The sequence below is a fragment of the Toxotes jaculatrix genome, chromosome 12 (genome assembly GCF_017976425.1).
Source record: "Toxotes jaculatrix isolate fToxJac2 chromosome 12, fToxJac2.pri, whole genome shotgun sequence".
NCBI lineage: Eukaryota > Metazoa > Chordata > Actinopteri > Toxotidae > Toxotes > Toxotes jaculatrix.
Window position 1 is genome coordinate 22,208,238 of NC_054405.1, and position 26,157 is coordinate 22,234,394.

The 26,157-nt window shown below is 39.0% G+C and overlaps 1 protein-coding gene across 1 annotated transcript in view; it reads right to left on the bottom strand.

Moving 5' to 3' along the window:
• Positions 1–26,157, bottom strand: part of ncam1a (neural cell adhesion molecule 1a) — a 220,396-nt gene that overhangs the window by 39,486 nt on the left and 154,753 nt on the right. The window contains exons 5-12 of the mRNA XM_041051207.1: positions 25,498–25,632; positions 24,222–24,339; positions 20,369–20,529; positions 19,525–19,667; positions 13,627–13,656; positions 8,520–8,670; positions 2,445–2,629; positions 1,619–1,715 (exon numbers count right to left, since the gene is read on the bottom strand). Of these exons, the coding sequence (XP_040907141.1) occupies positions 1,619–1,715; positions 2,445–2,629; positions 8,520–8,670; positions 13,627–13,656; positions 19,525–19,667; positions 20,369–20,529; positions 24,222–24,339; positions 25,498–25,632 (1,020 nt within the window). The remainder of the gene's footprint in view (positions 1–1,618; positions 1,716–2,444; positions 2,630–8,519; positions 8,671–13,626; positions 13,657–19,524; positions 19,668–20,368; positions 20,530–24,221; positions 24,340–25,497; positions 25,633–26,157) is intronic.

Consider the following 26,157-nt stretch of genomic DNA (forward strand, 5'->3'; position numbering starts at 1 on the left):
AATAAATACTTTAGCAATGTAAACAGGTCAGAACCCTTGTTAACAATTTAAACAGACTACTTCATCATGTCTGTGATATACTTTGAAAATAAGACACAGGGTCACCCGAACGGAGCACCCTACATAATTTAGCAGTCTTCCGAAGTCTTCTGAAGTCCCAGTCTTTCGTTCATAGCTCCACTACTGATACCTCTCTAAGAACAACAAAAGCATCAGTAGGTTATGTGTTCAACCAATCACGATCATGCTCTGGAGGTCATTAGCGGCCATTTAGACTTTTAGAATAAAAGTACTGAAACCTCAGCACTGGTAAGTAACACTGGTGACAGAATAAACTAATCACCAATTCATTTGTGTATGTCATCAAACATCCCATACAAACAGAAACCATCCCTGAAAATGATCCTCTAGTAATGATAAACCTGCCTAATCATTTCTGGATTGTGTACCATTATTATGTGATGCAAAGACTGTCTAATTACCCTTGAAATTGAAATGACTTTGTTCACTGGAGCTCTTTGCCTCGTGCTACTTGTCGGATTTTTTTATTGACATATCAACGCGGAAAATAAGGTGTGAAAAAATAATTGAAGGGTTTATTTTGTCCAGCTCTGTTTGGAAGGAGACGCTTTAGGCATACTGACGAGTTATGAGGCAAGGAGAAAGCCAAAAGAAGACACCTCAAAGGGCCTACAGTGTATTACACAGTGGCAGCAGAGGATGTCAGTACAATTAATTTGAGTACACTGTATTTAGTCAAGGTCCTGAGCGACCTACCTCCTCTAATGGGTCCAAAACAATTTGCATACCAAATGAAGCTAACACAAACCAATCTTTAGGACTTAAAGGACAGTTCCAATGTGATTTGAATTTAGGCTCATTACCTGTCTGGTCTGTGTCGTGGAGTGTCTCTGGTTTGTCTGCATGGTCTGAATTTAGTTTCATTTATATGCTGCCTTTGGGGCATCTCATACACAAGCATTACATTTTCCATTTATTTATTTTCCAATTACTGTAAATACAAACAAGAGATTCCAATTATTGTTATTGCTATAATTACCACAGTAAAAACATGTATTTTAAATAGATTTGGTTTATTGTGTTACTCACCACAGCTTGAATAGAAAAGAAAGAAATCCCTGTCTACTATCTGCAGCTTGTTAAAAACTGGGCAACATATATATATATGTATGTATGTGTGTGTGTATGTGTGTGTGTGTATGTGTCTATTTTACACATCGTCCCCTACACTGTTTCCTGACTGCCTTAGAATTGACTTTAAAATTTTATCCGTAAGTTCTAACGGACCTTGCTCCAGGTTTTATTGCTGAGCTGTTAAACCTCTAGGGATTAATTTTGACCTTGGAACAATCACTTGGTTCTGGGTGGTTGGACTGGGAAGCATGACTTTGGTTAGGTAACAACTGAAACCAGAGGGTGGAGGTTCAGGTGTTATTCATTCAACATAAACTGTAACACTGATAAGTAAACGTATAGCAATATGTCACATAATTAGGGGGTTTACGAAGTCATCAAGTTTAAATTAAAATTTAAATTACTTTTGTAAAACTTTTCTTGAATTAAAAAACAAATGCTACAAACTTTTCAGTTAACAAACCTGCTTGTATAAGAATGAACTCCTTGGACTCCGTGCCCATCACATTGCTTGCTGTGCAGTTGTAGCTCCCAAAGTCATTCTGAGATTCAGGGGTAATCTGAGGGGCAGAAAAAAGCAAACAACATCAGGTAATGTGGTTAGGTGCTCAACTCCACAAGAAAAAAGTACTTCTAAGAACAGAGTAGACCCCTGAAGAACTTGTCATGTGACATATATCATATGTCATTAGGATGTAATTATTAGTTACTGGATTAGTGCCATTTAGCAGCTCAGTCATGGCTAATCACAAGTGATTCATTTGGAAAGTGGTCATGCAGAAGCACAGACATCTACTGTAGGAACTAATCATCACCCACTGGTTCATTAGCATCAGAATCTAGCACACTATTATAATCCTTGATTCGGAGCTGTTACTTGTTATCTATCCATGTCATTACTCATGACACGCACTGTTCTCAACTCAAGTGAGTGTACCTGTTCCATTCATGAAAAAATAAATATTAACATTTCAGTACATTGTTTTCTTTTTCATTAAAAATTACTCAGTTAGAAATGACAAAAGACAGAAAAAGCCTCAATAGAGCTTTGTTTAGAAATCTGAAGGTCAAATCACAGTAAAGTGGAACAAAAACCAGGCATAATTACCTCTGATGGTTGATTTTTATCTGTTAAGTAACTACAGCTGAAACTACAGATACGGAATCTGACATTATCTGAAAGCTGACATGCCCGGACAAAACAGTTATTTTCAGTATTAAAAACACAGGCTGTTTGATCAACTCTTGTGCCCTTATTTGTGAGTATAAAGATGGCAGGTGGAGCAGACCTCCAGGTAGCTGATGGTTGGTGTGTTGAAGATCTTGATGTTGGTAACGTTGGCAGTGGGCAGCTGGAGGCCGTCTCTGAACCAAACGACTGAGGCTCCTGGGTGAGCCTCCACCTCACAGCTGATGTTGGCTGGGTTCCCCTCCCATGTGTATGCCGTCACTACACCCAGGATCTTTGGAGCATCTGCAGCAGTACATAGGGAAGTGGAGATGGTAAACATCACACCAGGCATCAGAAGGCAGACTGTTTTTGTCCCAGAATGTCACCATGGTGACATGGGGGTACATAAACCATATAACATCTTGGATTTGGATACAGTAAAATATGTTGGCAAACTACCGTAGCATCTAGGACAGCTAAGGAAGAAGTCAAGATGAGTTTTGGAACTGCTGGAAGTCGATGACCTGCTGTGACTGGTACGTAGAAATTCTTTTGTTTGCAGATCTCCACACATAGTAGAACAGGCAAATCATGGCAAAAGCACAGCAGTCTACACAAGGCTTTAGCTTATGCATTAATAATGTTGCCAAACAGGGTAAAATATTCACAAACACAATACTCTCATTTTCCTCTAACAGGGCTCTGAATGTAATGTTTTTATAACCCAGTACAAACCCCTGAATTCATTCCAGAGGTGTGTGAGAACAGGGAAAGTATAAATGTTGTGTTGATTCCAAACCCCTTTTTACACAACATATGTACTATTATCAAACCCATCAAATCTCTGTACGAAAAATCCCCAGCATGGATAGGAATCAGCTAGCAGGGAAAGGCCACAAGCTCCTCTTCTCAGCATTCACAGCCGCTCTTATCTTGGCTGTGAGATACTTCATTTAGAAATCTTTCTTTCAGAAAAAAATAAAAAAAACAACATTTAAAGCATACTCCTGAAAGCAGATGGAGCCCTCATGGCAATGCTGACAGAACTTGCCACTTTACAGAATGGTAGACAAATGCTTTGTGTGGCTGTATTTGTCTCACTTCTACATGTCTGTGTGACGTCTTTTACAACATCCATTTAAGTTTTAAAGACAACCTGTCCTGATTTTCTGGAACACTAAATTGCCACTTTCCCCCCATTTTTACTTTTGACAAAAAGTGTGTGCAATGTTTTGCTGCAGGATGCTCCAGCTCAGCAATTACTAAAACTTCAATGTCTCACAGGGCTGAGTGTCACTATTACAAGTAAGTCTAATAGGCTAACAATCATGAGTAAGCACGAGCACCGAGTCAACATAAATAACAGTGCTGCATACCATCAGACCTGACAGCTACAGAAAATTCAGCTAGTCCATTTTGGGTTTCATGGACATTAGAGTTTTCTTCCTCTCTCTGCTGCTGTTCTATAGTTGATACCTGCAGAGACACCAATAACACTGCTACCACTCATGCTATAGTCTACCCCATTTAGCAAGCAGCTCTGACAAGCACACTGAGTTGAATTTATACCACATGGTCAAAAGTCTTTACCCTGAGCCTTAATTTTTGGCAGCATCACTGAGAAGTAAGAGGCTATAAACAGGAGATGATTGTTTTCTGTGTTGTTTCCTTTTATTCTATCCTGCTCACATTACTGGGCCATGCTTATGGATGCAGTGAAGTATGCTTTGCTTCCTGAGTGCTGGTAAATGCTGTATCCCCTGATATTGCTGGGGCTTTACTCCTGACCCTGGATCCTTGAAAACTCTGCGGTGCACTGTCGCTGGGATTGATGGACGAGGCTGAGTCAATAGATGCTCCATCACCTCAAGCCCCGAGACTCTCACTCTTTTTTATCAATGCTGCTTTTGGGCCTTATTGACTCACTACAGTGCCTGTGACCTGCCTGTGTGATTTCTGTAGCCTCCTAGCCTGGTCTAGGTGAGATTATTAATACATTTGCAAAATAACAGGAATGCGTCTGCCAGTGGCGCTCATGTAGATCGCATACAAAACACATACAAGATTAGCAACAATTACAGCAGCAGTAAGAATACTTGTATTCATACCTTAAGGATTTGAAGAAATGAAAATCTGTTTTACATGATATACTGAATAATTAATAGTTTCCACTGACTAGTAATTTTTAATCAAACATTCTTTATTTCATTTTTTTTCCATGCTACCTGCTGGACTATGAAGACATGGAGTATATTTGGAGGGCACAACTTCATAAAATGTAAAGCACTCTATATGTGTATATCGTATATATTTATGTAGAAATACAAACATCTGATGAGGCTTTGCTCTTGCATCTCTATCACTTGAACAGGAGGGTGACCCCCTCCTGTTTCACTGCTCTGCTCAGCCTGTCTGGCTTGCTCTTTTCTTCCCCTCCTCTTTCAGGAAGCTCTCTCTCTCTCTCATCCATGAACTCCTTGCATTACTGATTTTACTCATTTGTTCTTTCCAAACTTGATTAATTTGTGTAAATGTTACTTTCATCTTGGATTCCAGGATGTGCTCTCCCTCCTTCTTTGACTAAACATTGAATTCATGACAATACATATCACATCTGTAATATAAAATATTCATTCTACTTTGCATCAATGTAGTAATAAAATGCAGCTCAATGTGCAATCCTTGTTATACTGCACTATTAGAGTTTACCTGCCATGCATAAGTGCCCTTCATTTATTATATATAGATAGAGGACACTACTTCTTTGCTCATATGTCTCTATATTGTTCTAAATTTGTTGTGCAATACCTTTATATACTACGCTGTTTGCACAGTCACTGATTGCCTGCCTCATCCAAGTGTCTTTATTTATCATACATAGATAAAGGACGCTACCTCATCATATTTATCTTGTTTATTTATCTTGTTTTCCGTTGCTGCTGGTCTCTGAGTTACCAAACACAATTTTCTTGCATGCCTACCATGACAGATAAACTGTCTTATATCTATTAGCAGCAAACAATGGTTCTCTGTGGTTTCAGTCTTAAAATGTAGGTGCCATCATTGCAATTCAAACAGTTAATATCTGCGGATCCAGAGAACGTCACATAAAATGTTTTTGAAACTGGAGGATTGAGATGAGTACATTGGAAGTGACCTGTCTCCTACTCAGTGTGTTCATGTGACATCCTAAACAAACCTCGACCCCTGATGAAACAGAACTCAAACAGAGAGGATTTTAACGCTTTCCTATCAGTCCTTCAGCAGCAAAACCTAGACACACTCAGCCCAGCTAATAGGATCATGCTGTGCGGCAGATAGGAAGTTCCATGCTTAGATAACGTCTTCATCTTGTGAGTGGGCGAGTAGTGATAGAAAGGACAGAGAGCGAGAGCTCTGCTCGAGACAAAGCACCTTCTCTTATCGATAATTGCTTGGCAACAGTGAATCAGCTACCTGATTACTCTCTGATTACTCTAGCTAACTGCAAGCCCTCAAACAACTCTATCAACACTGTGTTGTGATTATATCTCTGAGCAAATTGCTGGCACATTGAGACCAGGGCATATTAATCCAATTAAGTGTTCATTGGCTTAATTTTTTTCTTTTTTACCCAGGTAACATTCGATAGATTTCAAAATGAGATCAAGTATGGCTTCCACTGGCTTCCATTATGCACATCTAATCTTTCCAAGCATTTGTTTTGAGTTAGGTGCTGATGGGAAATGCACACAAAAACACAGGGTACATATAATTGGCATCTCTGAGTCTGTAGCTCTTTTTGATGGTACAGTGTGTTAGTTTCCCTTGAGGATAGCTTGTGTTAAGATCTCTGAGTATTAAGGTAGTTTTGTTTTGTCTCTGTACTCCAGCACACTGGAGTTGAAGTAAAACAGAGACTAATTTGAGGGTGTTTTTACCCACAACTAATGAACCGTGTAGAAACCGTAGCCTTTTTGACACATGGTCCCAAAGGTAAAACAGCCCATTGGTCTTGAACTGTTTACCTTGAATGGCTATGGATATGAACGGATACATCCAGGCAATTTAACCTCATAATCATGGTTACAGTTGAAATTTGGCAAAACACTAAAAAACATTAACCTCCTAAAACTTTTGGACTGTAGTCACTTGGCAGCATAGCAGAAAATAATTCAGCAATCAAAATTACCCTTGATGACTCTTTTGGTCAAGCAGATGTGGAAAGATACGCCTTATAACATTTCTTGTAACCTTCAAAGAACGTTCTTGTCCTGTCAGGACATATTACATGACCAAAATGCCCACCTTTCAAATCTAGCTCGGGTTTGTTGCATGTCTTCCCTTACTATATCTACAATGTCACGTCTCAGGCGTCACTGTGTCCCCTCCACCCCCCGAAGCTATGTCAGAACTGAGACTTTTGTTTCCATGGTAACAAATCATAGTGGTACCACTGACCCAACAAACTCTGCTCTCTCACCTACTATTTATCCCCAGAAATAGAGGTGACTGCCCGGACGCTGTATCTTCAGAACATTTCGATCGTCCTCACAAGCTTTTCCTCTGACCTTCCTCCTGTCTGAGGAGTTTCTGATTCAAACATTTCATTCTCCTTATCCAGTGCTACGTTTTTATAATGCTTTTAAAAAAGAAGGGCTTGCAAAGTAAACGTGGCATGAAGCTGTGGCTTGATCCGAAATGTTTTTGAGTTTTAATTTACTCCCCCCAAAATTTACATAGTCATAAATTAGACAGTTTTGTGAATCTGATGACAAGCAGCCAGTTGCACCAGCTATGTGTAGGTTCAAACATAGCTCGGTGTTGTAATTAATGCTGTAACTTCCTAGAATAAAAAGTTACAACAAAGAGGTAAGATAAAACTTACACCTCCCTGGAGCAGGTGAAAGTTGTTCCTTACTAACTCTTTCTATGGTTGAACAGTTAGAAAGATGGTGAGAATTAATGTGAGAAGAGCCACAGGAACATATTGTTTGATATTTACACCGGGAGCACATTTCCTGTGACTACATCTCGTAACACTGATGATGACAGTGACATGCATGCTCAGTTTTACTTTGTTCTGCTTCATCTCACTTGAGATGGGAACTGCCGCTGGTACCACTCGGTTGATTGAAAGAGGAACTTTTAACAATCAAGGAGCTGGCTTTACCATCCTTTATTTATTTATACTTTATTTATCCTTTCGCTAAGACGGAAGTTTTCTAAAGACTTTTGCTGATGTTGTGATTATCTAGGACAATATTTATGTTTGATACAGTCCTTGCCACCATAGTGAAAAACTATTAGATTGGATGGATAAAGAACTGTTGATGTAGTAATTAGGTAATACAGTGTCATCATTTCAGTTATGGTAGTATCTTCCTCTGCCTTTTTATCTGCTTTATGCACCAGGTAAAACTTCACTCATTGCGATGATGTGTGATTGCTGATGTTAACTTTACACTAGAACTTAAAACCAAGCTTAGGCTCAGCTGGTGCAGCGGGCTGAATGTGTGTCCAGTTTGTCAGTCTGTCAACGTGAAACCAGCTTTGTTTTCTGTGCTCAGTCGATCTGAATCAAACGGTGAGATCTCCTTTGCACCAGCATTAAACAATGATATGAGGAGAAATCATTTTTAGAGGCTGATGGGAGAAAGATATACACATGCAAGGATTCCACAAGACAGACACGGTTTAGATAAAGGGCATAAGTGTAAAGCTTTTATCGACCGGAAAGAAATGCTTACTTGTTTTTACTTGTTCTTACTGTTATATTACTACTGTTATTGATTTCTCTGCGTACCTTCCTACAGGTAAAATCAACAGCTAATGGACAAAGACTAGACAAGTTTTCAGGATGCTGTCAAAAATGTTAAGACAATGCCTGAGCACAAACAAAGTTTCCTTGAGAAGAATCCTTTCATTTAATCTTAATGTTGGACCTCAAGCATTTAAATTCCTTCTTTAATGTTTTTTTTTTTTTTTCAAAAGCCAGGTCAGCATTTTGGGAGATGCAAGCATTTGCTCTCTTTCTGAGATTGGAATGAAATATAAAAATGTTAATTTATTTAGCAAATTTCAACATTAACAACAGCTCTTAATAATCTTAATTAACTCATGAGTGAATTAGACCAGAGCAAAATAAATGTGATGTTTCTTGCCAGCACTGATAAACCATTAGAACAACTGTAGAAGGTGCAGGGTGACTTACAGCGGACCTCCAGGTACATGTGCTGGCTGTCGTGACCGATGGAGTTGCTAGCGGTGCAGAGATACTGGCCGGCATACGTGAACTGGATGTTTTTCAAGGTGAGGGAGGATACACGTGCATGGCTGCGTACCACAATGTTTCTATCAAGGCTCTATGAAGAAGAAGAGAAAGAAATTATTCACACTTATAAAGCCTAACATTTGTGTGGAAATGAGTGCATGTCTTTCTCTGTGATTCCCAAAGCTTGATCATCAGAGTTTCTGTATTTCTTGGTGTAAATGGTAGAAGTTTCCTACAAAAAAAAAAAAAAAGAAAGAAAGAAAATGGGGAAATGATGGGGTTATGTTTCTGGTTTGGAATAAACATAATGAATCACAAAAATGGTGAACTGCAAAGTGAATACAAATTTTAATAACAAATACAGACAAACTGTGATGGACACTTTGCTTAACAGGCGATAAAATTACATCTGCAATGAGCTCTTAATACCACAGAGACAGAATATAAAATAAGAGAATGCTGCAGAAATCGGCTATTGGTGTGTTAGATTCTTATGTTTAAAAAAAGAAAAAAGGATAGGACTGGCGTTATTCTACTTTTTTTGTGAAGACAGAATGATGAAGTTGGAAAGCTCAGAAAGACAGATTTGTTGATTTGTTGAATTATATGTTCTGTCTCACACATATACAAACAGCAGCACTTTGAACATCACGGGCACTGAGAAACTGTCCCTGCATCAGCCTGGAACTCAGCAAGTTCATAAAGCCCTGTCCAATAAACTGCAGACTCCTACAGTATGTCGATTACTGTTCCTACCATTTAGCAGTCTAGTTGCAGGTTTACAGACAGTCTAATTGCAGTTGGAACTCTGTAATTGCAGTTGGGACAAATGGCTTGTTAAACCTTGTTTTTATTTTCCTCGGCAGATTGCCTTTATTGCTCTGCCTTCTTAGTTGAACCCGCTGTTTTGTGAATATGCCGGGTCACTGAGGATGTGACCCGCCTTATTCAGAGCGAGCTCTCAGCACAGGTGTGCACCTGACATCTGAGTTCATCCAGTGGCCTCTCTTGTCTTTTTAAATCATACACTGCAAATAGCTTGATCTTTATTGTGCATGTTACCAAATACAAGGGATAAGGCCAAAGGACAGAGTACCATGTTTTCTGCTCTGTTCTTTGCTCTTGGTGGCATTTATGGTCACATTTGACCATTTTCACACACAGTTTATTACAATAAAATAAATTCAGATTTATTATTACATGCTTTCGGGCCTGAAATTACACTGCAGAAGGTAGCAGGGGGAAAAAACACATCAATAACGAAGAAGAGCCATGTAGCAGGCCCTATAAAAGCTCTGGCTGTTAAAAATACAGTAACAGCTTTTCTTTCCTCTGGGCGTTCAGTTCAAACCAAAAGGGGACATGCATCTTCTGCCTAGCTGCCATGATTTTCTATTAATATTTCAGGCATTCTAGGTGCTTCAGCATTTATGTTTTATAAATAATTGAAAGTTTGTTGTATTAACATTGTAGAATGAACTGTTATCCTTTACAGAGCAGGACGATGCAGATGTGGCAGAAATATTTCTGCAGTTTACTGAACATCTGAGGGAGTGTCCTGGAACATTCTGAAAGGGCAGCATTAATCTTGTCTTACTGCAGTGACACAGGAAGAAGCTGTTCTGGGCACACTACTGGAATGTAAACGGGGAGAGGGTTAATGGAGAATAATGCTTTAATGATACAACAGAGGTACAAGTGAACAGGCAGACCTTTGAACAGGATTTATTCATTAATTCCAGTGAATCATTTTAATTATACAACACTAATTCGTCATCAGATTCATTATACAGTAGACAATAGAGCTGTAATGGAACTCATGGAAATGATTTTTCACAGTTTCCCCTGTTTGTATAGTCACCGCTGCTTTGCGTTGCGGGGCAGAACTGACACTCTGTTACATAACCTGTCAATACATGTGTTTCACTTGTCATATATTCTGTCCTACAGCGGTTACATAGGGGAGACTGGCAGCCCGACGCTGCACAAGCTGTATCTGTCAGTGACGCAGTGAGGAAACCCAGTTCACTCTTTATATGTGCTGCCTTATATGTATTCGCTAAATTTAAATTAAAGTTGACACAAGGGTCTCAGTAATCAGCATGTAAGTACCTCTTTTACTTTGAGGAGGAGGAATTTGTTTTTTTCTGTCAGCACATCTCAGCCTACACCAGCTACGGCTCTACTGATTCTGTGAAAAGATTAATTATGACAGAAAAGACGAAGAGTCGACAGCCACACTTGTGGCTCTGTGTCCTTGTGCGTTCACTGACATGCGATTATCAGCATACTAATATGCTAATACTGAAAATGTTAACATGCTGATATTTAACAGGTATAATGTTTACCACATTTACCATCTTTGTTTAATTTGCAAATGCTATGCTAAAATTTGCTAATTAGCACTAAACACACAGTACATCTGAAGCTGATGGAAGTGTCATTAGTTTTCAAGGTATGTGTTGACAAATCAAAGTACTGAACCATTTTAAAGTTTGACCTGAGGATGGCGCTAGATGATGATTCGGGGGATCACCAAAATGATCACATTATTTCTGTGGCTAACATAAACCTAAAGAGGGAGCAAAAGCAGATCCTGTGACCATAGCTACAGGTCCAGGCTGGCCCTGCACCTTTGGACCTTCGTTTTGCACTTCATTCCCCATCTCCATTACTATCTATACAGTACAGGTTTTGATGCAGCTCTTCACTTCATTACAGACACACACGAGATAAGCAGGCAGTAAATATTTGCAATTGCCTTCACTTAACAGATATCCAAGCTGCTAATGAGAACAAACGGCAAGGATTATGCCTTTGCTCCATTATTTACACCTTGCATTTGGTCTAATTCAAGTATTACAGTATGTCTACCAAACAGAGATGAACACTGAAATACAAAATAAAGTGAAAGAAGACAAGAAGGTCATGTGATTTTTCTGGACTTTATGACAAGATAAGAATTGCCTGCATGCTCTATTCAGCACTGCTAACATCAGTGCCATTCAGCAGGCAGGTTATTATAATCAGACCCTGATCTGGTTTTGTCAAGCTGCTTCTTGAAGTGCACTTCTCAATGAAATAAAGACAGATTGTAAGGACTTAGCGGTTCTCTTCAGCATAATATTACCTTTCAGGTTACATTCATCATCGTGACTAATCATATAATGCCTGCTTGTTAGCAGCCTATGATTTATGCCCATCACAGCTGAGCTCAGCCAGTGTCCAATGCAAGCAAAAACTATTATTGGTGACTACAGATTAGTTTGATTGATGCCATGCTATTAGATGGGCATTCATCAGCAGCTGATTTTCTATAATGGGGACATCAAAATATTGTACATGATTATATTTCTGTCTTTAATGCTACTGCAGACTAATACTACTGCAACTATTGACCGATAATATCTTCAGATACAGAAACTATGAAGACTGATCGTCATCGATCATGAGACGAGTACGTTTTGTGATATTCCTGTCGTCATGACTTTTATCTACACAGCCACGTACAAGCGGCTGTATCAGATAGCTTTTTTCTCTCACACCATTTCTCTCACTCTAACTGCCTCCACCCTGTAGAAACGAGCAGTTTTAGAGGAACCAGTGAGCAGAATGGAAACAGATGGGAACAGTAAACTGTTACGGACATAAGCTACAAACACCCTTCTCTACTGGCAACCATCTACTTACTAAGTGCAAAATTAAACGCTACACTTTACTTCTACTAAAAGTGGGCCGTCTACAAAAGCAGGAAAAAACCTACAGATAAATACCATCTTGAAATAACTAAAGCATCTACGAGTAATTGCTTTTACTGTACTGTATATCTAAATTGAGAAAAAAAATAGTCTAGATCTAGCAGTGTTGCGTGATGACCACTAAATCTACAAAAAGAAAAATAACAAAATAAAACCATTGCATGATAATAAATATGCTGCAGCTGTGTTTTGCAGTGACAAATGTTACACAGCTTGAAATCCAGGTGACTGTTCAACAATGTGACGTAACAGTGGTCACATGCTGGGATATTTTAAACAGACTCATGTGAGGCATTATTTGAAATAAATTTCACAAAACTAGAACACAAGCTGTGAGAACAAAATTCTTATTTTTCACACTGAAACTTGGTCAGGCAAATTAATTCCATCCCTTATTATATGTGTGTGACGGTGAGTGAAGTTAGCTTGTTATACTGTGTATATTGTGTAGGATCAAGAGTTTGCATGTTTCCTTCCAGTCAAACACTAGAGCAGGGACTTCATGTATAAAAGAGTTCTTGGATTTATAATTTAAATATGCTTGTTATCTCCTCCCATGGCATGCTCAAGTCTTATTCTTAAAAAATACTTGCTACGACTGCATCATAGGTTGGATGGAGAAATCTCAGTGAAAGATATCTCGAAACCTGGACAAATAAAATCAAAACTTTCTGCTGCATACCACTACAGGTAACTGAGAAAATTTGCATCAACTGACCCAGTGAAAGCCTTTAATAAATGAGGCCCCCAGTGTTTTGAAGTACAAACATGCAGACTCCTGAGCCATGACAGCAGGCTACACCATTTCAAACCACGCTGTTAAGATTTAGTATAGCTCGGTGAGTTAGAGCCATGGTTGGCCCAGAGCAGAGCAGACAGTGTTTTCTGTGTGGAGCTGTAGAGCTGCTGAATTTGTTTCTTCCCTGAATCAAGCAAAGTCCGACAACTAACCAGACCATGCAACAGGAAATAACAGCATGCTACATGGCCAAAGAAGTGGAACATCTACTTTGAGATGCCGTGATTGTCTCTAAATCTCAAGATGGAATTTGTCGACAAAAATAAACAGGGTAAATAGGGCAAGTCTAAATGTGTACTGGAACTAAATGGATTTAATGTACTGTACTATGTGTCTAATCGTCTACATATTTAGCACACAACTAAATGCAGTGCACATTAAACGTGGGCTAAACGACAACACTTCTGCTCTGCAATAAAAAGAGGGTAGTCTACTGTGTAAGGCTGGGCTGTTACAACTAGAGTCAGGCTACAATATCTAGTAGCCATACCTCATATGTGTCTGGTCGCGTCCAAGAAGCCTAGAAAGGACAAACACAAAGGAAGCAAAGACAAACAGCAACACAGTGCAGCAAAGTAAGCTTTTGTAAAGGACACACACAGAGTGACTGCAGACCAGATATACCTGCAGGAGATGTGCAATGATTTCATTTTTGAAGGAGCGTACCGGTGATTTTGAAGAGTTTTAGCCCATTAGCTACAAAGACTTGTTTTGTTGTTTTGCAGGTAGTTTTTGATTTACATCCATTTTCAAAAGATAGGGAACAACTTACAGTGACTTTAAAATTGCCAGGTGAGTCAGGTAATCCATCATGGTGATCTTTGTGTCTGGTTTGGCTGTGTGTTGTTTGATGCTAAAATGACCAACCAGGCAACAGTAATGTTACTTTGATTAAAACTAATGCAGACATAAAGGTGCTTTCATTTTAACTGCATTATGATTTTAACTGCATTATGAGATCATACCAGGTGGACAGTGGTTAGCATCAGGCTGTGCTGTACAGGCTGGTAGGATCAGAGGTGGTCGGGAGCTGCTGCCATAGCACTGAGCCTTGGGGTTCAATTACCTAACTCAACTGTCAAGCCTGTGTAATGCTTGCCTGAGAGTTAGGATAACACATCCTAACATTTACAGCACTACAACAAGCTTTGGAACACGCAGCAGTAACATATGATTTATAGTTAAGGGGCTGAAAGATGAATAAACACTGGACTTGTTCCCAAATCCAAAAATGTACATACAATGAGCAGAAACACTGATGAAGATGACAGAGATTTGCTTTCCCATTGGATTAGACTGAATAATTTTTCCACCAACTTATATTATGATTAATTCTTTCATAAATATATCAAAACATTCAAAACAAGCCATGACATTAAGTTCAAGGTTTTCTTAAGGTGAAACACACTGTTATATGGAGGTCATTATTTCTGACTTGGCAATTCAGCTGTGGTCAGGGAATTTACAGGGCTGGTCAAAATGCCAAACTGGAGCATATTTTCCTAAAGCAGCACGGGGCCTTCTCAGTCAGTTATTAATTAATCTACTGTAATAAGAGAGAATTTGGAGGCGCACTAAGGAAAACAGGGCACTGAAGCTAATTATGAGTGAGCCATTACCGCTATCGAGGGACTTTGTTTTCCTACACAGTGCCCTTCTCATCATGACATTCTGTGTTTTGATTAACTCATTACTTTATGTACAGAACACTGGCGTGCACTATTTGTCTTTTATTAACAACAAGTACATACAAATGATTCTAATCTCATAGTGTAAAAAAGTATATATTATATTTAATCTGAAAAGAACCTCCGCATCACACTGATATACCGTGATACCATCCACGTAACTTTTTACAAGACAGCGACATTCAAAAGAGGCAGCGGCAGCCAGCGAAATGACTGTTCTGTCATTGCACATCATTATGATTATGTCCGTGCTCTTTGCTCTTGTAGGCTGGCTGGCGTGATGTGGAGCTAGAATGTGAATGGAGGACAGAGCGTGGCAAACACAAATTAGACCAATGATGAATGACGAGCCAATGAAAATTAGTGACAGCTATTACCAAATGATCAGCGGGATTTTTTTTTTTGATTACAGCTGCATTAAATTAAAATTGATCTGACAGTGATAGGAAAGAGAGGGACGATGACAGCCTGTGAATGTGAGAATATATTTGGTGACAACTGTGAGTTGCAACGGGCAAGTCCTGTCTTGCAGGTGGAAGATTGGATTCAGTAATTTGCAATACAGCCATGAATACGCTGTGCTGTATGAATGCTTCCACTGATTGACGGCGATAAATGGCACAGCTAATAGGACAAACTGGGGACATCTTAGCTGATTCAAATTTATAATTCTCTCTTGATAATCCTCCAGCATGAATGTGGAAGAGTCAAACACTCCGTCTGACACAGTGATGATTTTATTAATTAGCAGAACTTTCTCAGTTGTAAGAGCTAAAAATGGAACGTTTGTACTGTTTAGCTCTGATTTCATTCAAATCAAAAGAGCGCATTTAATCAGAGTAAGAATCTAGTGAAGCTAACGTACCTTGAGCACACTACAGAGACCATACTCTCATTCTTTGTAAGTCCGTGAAATGTTTACCACAGCAATGCCATTATGTTTTGTTTTTCCTGGCATGAAACTGAGGTAGAGACATGCCACCAGGAGAAACACTTGCATGCATTTCGACTTTTGGAACAAGACCCAGCTTCACAAGGCGGCATTAGGCTGAGCTGCAGACTCAGGTAAAAGTAAAGCTTCTGCAGGTTGGAAAATCCTGATTTCATCCATCCTTGCTCATAGTGGTTTTGTGCACATCCCAAGTTGTTTTTTTTTTTCTTTTTTTTCAATTTCAACTCATTTGACTTTTTTCACTGTGGCTAAAGTGCTTCAATAACTAATTCAGCTTGATGTTAAAATGCTAATACTGTTTCATTTAAAACAATTAATCTGAGATTTTTTTTTTTTTGCTGAGCAAAGTAGTGTTGGGGGCTTGCTGTGGTGTAAATATGCCAAAGTACTGAGAGATTTTTGGTGGTGCTTTTGGAATGGCATTATCCCAGTTGATAAATGACAAACACTGCTAATCTTCGCTTCCACAAAATTTGGTGTAAATCTGCATAATTGGTTATTGGCATAACACACAAAAATGGTGCTGATTGCCCCAAAAGGAATTTAAAGGCAAACAGAGCAAAACTTTTCAGAGGTCCTGGTAATAGCAGATGGGAGAAGGAGTAAAAGTAAGGCCGAATTACTTAAATGATGTTTAGCACTTAGAGTGAAGTCAAGGAGAAAGCCCTCATATTAAGAAGCAGATTGTGACACAGATTGTGACATGAAGGCTTTAAATTTATGGGAAAAAATCCTAATTAGCATCAGATGGATGGGTGGACCTTGAGACGGCTGTTAAACGTGATGGTTTAGTTGATATTTTGACACTGTTATTTTTGAGAAATGTTGAGGGATAATGCATTGCCACAATAATGCAACTGGTGAATTGATCTTTTCTGACTTGTTAAACACTTCACTGAGAAATCCACAGGAAAAAACACAGGAAATATGGATGCAATGTTTAATTATGACCTCTGCTGTGTTTTATCTCTCTTTCACTTTCTCATCAGTTTCTCTGGTGACCTATCAAGCCACGACACAAATGTCAATGAGCTGATCTCTTAAACCAGTATGAGAACATGTGATATCTTTATCCTTATTATCGTAGGGAATTCATATTTACAATCTTCCTGGCAAAGATGTTACAAAATCTCTTTATCATGATCGTTTAGTTTAATGTTCCTACACCAAGAAAGAACAATTCACAGTGATATATTTGATGTTAAAAAGTGTCTCACATGGCAGCTTTAAGACATAATTCATTACACTGCACTCGCTGAATATAGCAGGACAGAGCCATGAAGTAAAATAGGCCAGTGTGGCCCAAATATTGTGCAACGGAGTCTCTTCATGTCCTCTGGGATCAAATAGGACAGGTGCTTTCACTGCATTTACTGCGTGTGTCTCCAAGAATAGTACACCTACTGTTATACGCATATATCATTTATAACACTGCATAACAACTGACCATTTTTATACTGACAATTTTTTTTATGAGAGCGCAGGCATGAGAACACATGGCAGAGAGAGTGGTTGAGCATTAAACTGAAACTACAAGTCAAACCTTTACTTGCTAAAAAGCATAGCCTCTCAGCAACACCCAGATAGAGCCTTAGACAGATTTCATGTACCCTTCAATACTGAAAAGTGATAACAGACTGTTTACCTCATGTGCAATGAACCACTCTAATAAAGAAATAGTATATTGAACACTATAAGGAGTGGTTAAAAAAGCAGCACAGATTCAGACATATTCAAGGCTATTACGTGCCAAATCATATCATGCCCTTGTTGCCCTGTAGCAAATTTTCCAAGGCTCTGGACGTATCAACTTCCATCATTATTAGAAGTAATAGGAAGATATATTATTATGTTTGCAGTTCAACGTATTCTACATGTTCTTCCTGAATCCACAAACCTGCTAGAGGCAGCGAGGTAATTATCTAAATACTGTTTACTGCATTCACAGCAGAAAATTACTCTCTGAAGTGACTAATCCATCGACTGCTCACATGATGCATGTTGTCAGAATAGGCTGTTAAGATGGATTTTTCAAAATTATACCATTTTTTTTTTTAATGAGCTGATAAGAGAACAACAATAGACTTGGGATGAGATTCTCTCTTTAGCCTGGCAACTGCCAACATGCTGAGACCACTGTAACAGAGAAAATGCACCAGGACGATATTCATAGCACAGGTCTGGAGAAGCCTTTTAACATGTTCTCTAGCCAAAGCTTAAATCCTGCTCTCCTGAAGGACATGCAGAGACAAATGAGTGTATACAGTAAAACATGACAAAGATGTATAACCCTCATGTGGCTTAATGTGCAAAGACTTTACTCTTATATCATGTTCATTCTGAGAAAAAGTGCCCATTCATTTCCACAGTGGATTATCACAGCAGTTTGCCGCAGTAGCATAACTGAGCTCAAAACAATCTGATTGTGAGATAAAGGAAGACTCAGGCCTTCTGGCTTGTAACACAGCAATATTTAAACTAGTTTCACTGAAATTATTTTCACTTTCTCAGCCCATTCACGCTTAATTTTTTTGTCAATTTTGAGCCCTTTTCATAGCAATTTCACAATAATATTCCTTTTTAAATGTTAATGATTAATAGCGAGTGAAGTAGAGTGTTACATATGCTCTTAATAACACTGGGGCATATCATGGCATGACACTGTCTGGAAATTGGTTTTATGCCAGTCTGCACACTCTCCCCTCTAGCATTGATGATGGAAAAGTACAAAATCATTAATGCAATCCCAGCCGTATTGGAGAGGACTGTCAAAAGTTAAGAGAGGTGGTAGAATCCAAACTTAACTGTACAAAGAATAGATTCAGGTGGCAATGCAATTCAGTATGAAGTCTGAAGTGTAAGAAGCATAGTAAGCAGTTTCAAGTGATTGGTCTAGTGATTGGATATTAATGATCTGAGATGGAAAGGGTTGGAATCAGTCAACTGAAATCATTTCAAGAATGAATGAGAAATGCAAGTTAGTGGAGAAGTCACTGAATAGTTCACACATATCAATGTTAATATGCTGTAGGTGTATGTGTTAGCTCTGCGATGGATTGGAGTCGTACACTGATTTCCTGAAATAAATGTCAGTTTAGTAGAGGTTTGTCAATAACAGCAGCTCCTCGAGGAGTTCACGAGCATAGAGTTGGTTACCCGGGTCTGCTGTGCATTGCTGAAAACTGTGCAGGTCATAATGGACAGCTGGCACGTATAATCTTGTAGCATGCAGGAGTTTATTGAAGCTTTTGACCAACTGAACCCTTTAGGGATTATATTAAAAATGTTAAGATTTTTTTTTTTTTTCCGGAAGTGGATGAATGCTTTGTATTTTGCTTTTCATGTAGTGCAGACATTCAACATTAAAACGTTTAGAACTATTAACTGGAGTTCCATGAAACACCATAGGATATTTGAAATTTCTTGCATAAATGGATTACATAAAGACATTTTTCTCTTTCTGGAGTGTGCCAGTATTAAAGGGCGCTTTGACCCTTCTATCTTGAGTGCCTGTACTCCCAAAGATACTTGTGAGTTTGAAGGACTTCTGTTGTTATTTCATGATATCAAAAGTGGAATTTAGTTTCAGCCAAGACTCAGTAGAGGGTCAAGTTAAGGGTCTTAATGGCATAATGGTTTTCACATAAGGACATGAAGATTTATCTCGTTTGCCAAAATCCTGTATATGTTTGAATAAACAGACTGTTTGAAAGTCTAGATAAAAAGAGAAAAAAAAAAAAAACAGTACCTGCTGTCCTTCAGCGAACACCTTGTTTTCAAAACTCCAGGAGATGGTGGGTGTGGGGTCACCCGAGGCCTCACAGGTCAGGGTGACTTGCTCGTCAAACTCCGAGGCAGTCATGTTATTCAGGTAGGTAATCTTGGGTTGCACTAGGAAAAAGACCCCAAAGCATTACTTCGACACGACTTTCAAGGTACCTTTATACTTATCAGCACACTGCAGAAATATCCACACAAAAGAGGTTCGGCTTTCTTTAAAAGCTAGATGCTAACTCTGTCTGTTGTTCAGAGCTGCAAACAGCTGCCTGTTTTCAGACATTTCAGACAGTTAGTGGGCCCAAAAATCAAAACAATGAGCTAAAAGAAGCTAAAAAGCTCTGTGGAGCTGCAGCAGAGTTTGCTGATAATTCTCCATGGTTTCCGTCACCATGAGTGACAACTTTCACATTATCCGCAGTCATTTGATGCCTTGTTTATGTAAGAAACACTGAGTGGTGCAGGTTTACAGTAGTAAAGTATACATACAGGCTTCATTAGAGTTGCAGTTTTATACCCCATTGACATATAATAGAGCTGATTATGTAAGGCTGGAGCAAATTTCCTCATGAGCAGAAACTCTAGTGTGATATCTTTGAATGTCCTAAGGGGTGTCTTAATTAGTTTTCAATGAGACATGCATTTCTTTAAACTGTAAGCTTCATGCTGTGTAGCCCTGCACCCAGTCAGTGGAAAAGCTGTAGAGGAGTGTAGTGTACAGCAAATGTCAATAAGTACAAAAGAAAAGGCCAAGGAAAGAAAAAGAGCCACAGTGTTCTTTATGCCATCATAACAGAATGGAGTTATTCTCTTACCAAACACGTTCAGGCTGACTTCCTCTGCTTTCTCTCCTGCCTTGTTCTTGGCGATGCAAGTGTAATCTCCTTCATCCACTTTCTTGACGTCTTTTATTACCAATTCTGAACCATCCTCATTCAGGCTGTACTTATCACCCGTTTCAAGGACAACGTTGTTACTGTAGCACAGGGGGAAAAAAAGAGGAAAAAGACATGGCGAGGTTCACATCACAAGTGTTTGCTTACTTGAGGGGCCTACAAATATGTTTCTTAACTTGCTGACAATGATAGGTTTGGAGTTTCATCCTAGGTGGAGAGCAGTTGGTACACAAAAAAGGCTGGGAGACGACAAAAGCTGTCCTGAACTGCGTGCTTCTGAGAACATCTCCAATACTTCCACAGCTTTTGTTTGCCTCAACTCCCCTTTAGCCCTTACATCAGTATTTTTAAGAAGGACATACACCAATCTGATGATGCATGTTTTTTTCTTTCTTTTTTTTTTTTTGAGAAAACACTCCTCAAATCTTGAGAACCAGAACTTTGCTAGAGGTTAGAATCCTGTTTGTGGAGAATTAAGTGTATGCCTGAGTAGCAGCCTTCCTGAAGCATTTTGCAGGCAGACAGTGAATGACAGCCTTGTCAGCAGCCCTAGGAAACCAGAACAAATAAGCTTTACCCCTCTTGCTTTTTCACTGCCTCACCAATATGTCCTCCCAACAACTTCACTGTCTGTTTTAACGCTCTTCTGGCCAGAAGCTGCATCTCCCTCTGTCTCTACATCCACATCACAAAAAAGGTTTTGCTGAATGGAAGACAGCTGTGAACAGCATCAGGGTGTTCAATAGTCTTATCCACTAACAAGTCTGTAAAAAGCCTTGTTTAAAGATTCCTCTGCTGCTGCATGACAGTGGTGAATGATATATCAATGATATATCAATGAAAGCACATTGAGCAAACAGCTGCATGATGAGAAATAAACGTTGGTTATTGGTGCAACTTTTCAAAACTGAGGGTTGACGGAGTTATCACCAATTCACACTGAAAAAAGTTACATGACATATACTATACCAGCTAAGGACAAATCCATTATTAAGGTTGTGTAAAGACATCACTAACTACATAGAAAGTTCTAGTTAAGTTCAATACAGAGATTTGGGGATGCAGTTTTGAACAACATGGTGATTCTTTTTTGTTGAAATGACGTGCTGAGTCCAGTAAAACTTGCAGCCATATGATACTGATATTTTAACTTTATCAGCTTAATAGTTCTTAATTAAGACCTCTATTATTTAGGGTCAGTAGCTTGTGAAACTTGGATTGTCCTCCTAAGAAAAACAGCGCCATCAGTCGTATGTTCTCATGACCGAACTATGTTCATGTTAACCTGACAAGCAACATCGAGCAGCCATGTGAATCGTGACTGTTGTTTGTCAGGAACAAAGGTGCAACAAAGGTGCAACACTGATGCAGAGCCTCATGACTTCATACAGAGGATGTCAGTGTGGGTGGATGAATCAACAAAGTATGTAACTTTGACACTGGTGAGTGAAGCTGCCGAACGACGTCATCCATCTGATGGGGGGTGCCTGAACTGTTTCTAAGGACACTGAGATTTGAGAATTTGTTGTTTAGTTTAGAGAGGATGTGGGAAAGACAAAGGTATGCAAAATAATAAGTCTGCTAACTGGTATTTCAGCTTGTCATATAACACCTAACAAACATTTCATATCTTACACTGTAATTTGTAGGTTACATTTCCAGGTTGTGAATATTTATTAGAGTACTACTTAAGTGATGGGTTTTATTGTTGTCGATGCCAACATAAGCTGATTACATGTATGATTACAGATCCCAATTGTACCAGTGAATTTTATTTATCAAATATTAAGTTAAAACTAAAAAGATTTAATAAGCAGTTCTTATCAGGATCCCGGATCAGTGGATTCATTACTGTATTCGGATTCAATAAAATGGTATTGAACCCTAACTCCAGTACTTCCACTCATGTTTACAGAACGTCTTAACTAGTATAGACCTTAGATTCACTACAAGTTTACACATGCAGGAGTGACAGCTCTATAACCACACTAACCAGATCAAAACGGTATGCAATTTAAATAGCATGTGTGAAAACCTCCCTAATAATACTCATCAAAGCATTTTTGCCCTTGTTACAGTGATGTAAATGTAAATACATGTAAATCTCATCATTTCTCCCACATAACAATTTGTAGGCAAGGCCATGGAAATTGATATTTATGCCCTATTTACAAACACTTTACAACACCAGCTCCCTGAAATTTACGTTGTGCATATGCAATTCTTTCAAAGGGGGCACAATCACTTTCAACAAATAGTTTGGCCGGAAAGGCTGCAAGAAGCAGGCAGCATCAACAGCAAGCAAGAGAGTTTAGTTTTGTTTTAGCTCAGATTTGATCAAAAGGCTCAATTTATAAACAGGCACAAAAGCTGTGGCCCTGGTGGATTATGGCTAAACCTGAAACATGCAATTTGCAACTCGAGCTGAGACTGAACTGCCCTTTTAGAGGGCTTGTTTGGTGCACAAGTTGATTTCCATATATTCTAAGGAACACAATAAAACCTGTATGTTCTTGGTTCAGGAAACCAAGTTAAGGATCTTAATCTGAAGGTGAGCATTCTTAGCATGGCTACGGTGGACAGGTGCGTGATTAACCCAGCCAGGGAGTTTAAGTTTTAGTAGACGTCTTAACAGCTTTTTTCTGCCAGTTAAAAAACAACATGACTCAGACTACAAAGCCACAAGTTAATTCAAAAAGTTTGGTTCTTCCAGTTGATATGCAGGACACTCAGACCTGCAGTAGTTTTGTTTTGTTGTTGTTGTTTTTTTTGAAAAATGTGTGTGCGTGTGTCTTTGTACTGAGGTGCTGCCTTTGAAATAATGGGGCACACAGACTGAACTGAGAACAAGCTCTTTACTGAATAAAATCAATTCATATGTAATTTTAAAAAAAGGACTTATGTTCTTAACTAGTGTCTGTTGTTGTCAGTAGGCTCTTTTTTTGCATGACTGCATTCCTTCTTTGTGCGAACACTTCACATCATATGTTAGTGTCTGCATTGCATGTTAAAAATCACATGGACAGAGGATCTTACGTGTCTTGTTGCGTATTCACTATGTTGAGGGTCACATGCAGACAGCTGATGTGAAACAGTAACCTAATGGACCCCTTCTATGAAAGTGCATCTTTGCACATCAGTGTCATGTCCTTGGTTTGTCAGCACATTGCCATTGTCACTGTGTCCAGTAGCTGGAGACAGAGGGCAGCAACAACCCAGCAACTCTCCTCTAATTCAGCTGTGATAAGGGCTTTACAGTGCATTCTGTTTCTACAGGGCACAGCCTCGCCCTTACTGAAGTGCCACTGATAAAAATAAACCCTTTCCTACAAAAATGATAAAAATAAATAAATAATAAGATTAGGAATGTAACTGACTGAACTGACCTGTACATGTCTTTGCAAGAGTTCCTTGAATATTCTAAATTCTTAGGGAAGAAGCTTCAGGAAACACATAAAGAACATGTTCTGTACCATTATTTTGAAAATTCCTTCACAGACTTGGGCTGTGAAGGAAGTAGAACCAAACAAAACACTTTATATTCTTAGAATTCTAACAATACTGGAATAGTACTGGGACATATGATGTTGTTTTTTGTGCATCAATCATTTCATGTCTTTGCATTGCTCTAACTCATGGTCAGACAACTTTATCTTATCTGGCTACTATTACCTTTTGCAGTTGGATCTAAGGATCCAGGGTAGATCTAAAAGAGACCCTACTTATGATCCTACTCATCAAAACAGGCCTATGACAACAGTGGATGACGTACTGTGCCCAGGTGACGGTGGGTTCAGGGAAGCCGTCTGCATCACAAGCCAACAAAGCAGAGCTACCAATGTCTGCTGTAGCGTTGACCTCTGACTGCCTGGCACGGATGGTGGGAAGCACTGAAACAGAGTTTTAAAAAAAATAAATACCAGGTAAATATTAAGTACACGTAACAAATTTTTAAAAGGGTATTTTGAAGAGATTCTATATAGACATGTAGATTTAAACATGCAATAACTTATTTTTTGGCCACCTTGGAAACAAGCAAACTGTTGCTTATTTACACAAGTAGTTATGGAGCAACATTATCATTCATTTAGAGTTGTGGTTGTGTCCACGTGGTGAACGCAAGCCCAATTTTCTCATTCTTTTAGCTCTGTTTTTGGTCCCTACCAACCTCTGAGGCAAATATCTGGTTCTTTAACCACTAATTGCTCCATTATGCTCACCAGCTACAGACAGTGTCTGACTGACATTTGTGGCTGAGCAGATAGTGTGCAGTGGGATTTTAGAGCTTTTTCACTGAAAACAGCTGCCTGCTGCGACCAAAAACACTGCTATGGGAGTGAGGAGAGGGAAGAAAAAACATTTAAGTTGTGGCCAGACAGCTAAAGAATGAGCTGGACTTGGTAAAGTAGAGCTCAGTAAAGCCAGCCGCAGATTCTGGTGATAATTCTCCATGGGTTCATCATCACAGCCCCTTTTCACAATGACATCTCATATACAGTTCTGATGAAACTATAAATTATAGCCACACTTGTGGGTGAATACATCCCTGTTTTGCTATTGCCTGTTGTGACTGATATATACTGTAATGACCATAGCCAGTTATTTACACACCCATTCTCTAATGCCGGTGGTTAGACTGGAGCGCCAGTTTCCTGCAGAAAATCTTCAGAGCAATTTGTAAAGTAGTCTGCCTCTTTACAGAACTATGAGATGATAAAATGTAAACAGAGCTGAGATTTTGTCGTGAGTGGCGCTAGTGAAATCAATAAAATCATGTGCACCATGAATATCAATACCAAATTTCACAACCGTCTGGCGTGTAGTTGTTTGGGTATCTTGGTCTGGACTAAAAGGTTGGACAGATGAGATGAACAACTGCTTTCATCATTTGGGGCAAAAGGGTATATGAACAATATTTAAGGCTTTAAAAAGAACATTTCTGTTCCTTTTGAGATTATCAGTACTGTACACTACTCTGTTGAGCAACGGCTCATTTTTAAACAACAGGACAGGCAGGAAGCCAAAGGTGACAGAGACGTAGTGCTTACCATTAACAACGACCTTGATCATCCTGAAGTCAATTTCTCCCCTGGCCGTGACACGGGCCTCACAGTTGTACATGCCCTCATCTGTCTTCTTGATGCCGCGGATCTGCAGGTGGCCATTAGCTATTCTGAACCGCACTAAAACAGAAAAGTCAAACACAGAGCAATAACTTAATAAATATAGTATTCAAGATTATTAAGATTATACTGGCACAACAAAAGAGTAATTCTGTCAGTGTGGGCTGTATGGATTAAGAACATTAGGTATATTATACACTTTCACTCCTAGAAGTCACAACAATTTAAAATTTGAAAAAAATGTGTTTTACATGACCATAGAGCCTGACAAACTGTTGCACTTTTAGTGAAACCAGCTATAAACACGCAGTACCAGAGTCAGCTGTCTTAACTGGAACCAAGTGTCATTTCTCACACATTTCTGGGGAAACGTACCCAACATTTATTAAAAATCTGGTCTCTGTTCACAGCCTTAAGGCAGGTAACTTTGTGGTTTGTTCACTACACATCCCAAATTGGACAACTATTGCACTTCTCCAGAATTTGTGATTGACCAGTGTCTTTAAAACTCACTGAGTTAAAAAATTGTGGCCAATTAGGTTTTACTTGTTAAGCACAACTTTCTTTGGAGATAAGGACTCCTCT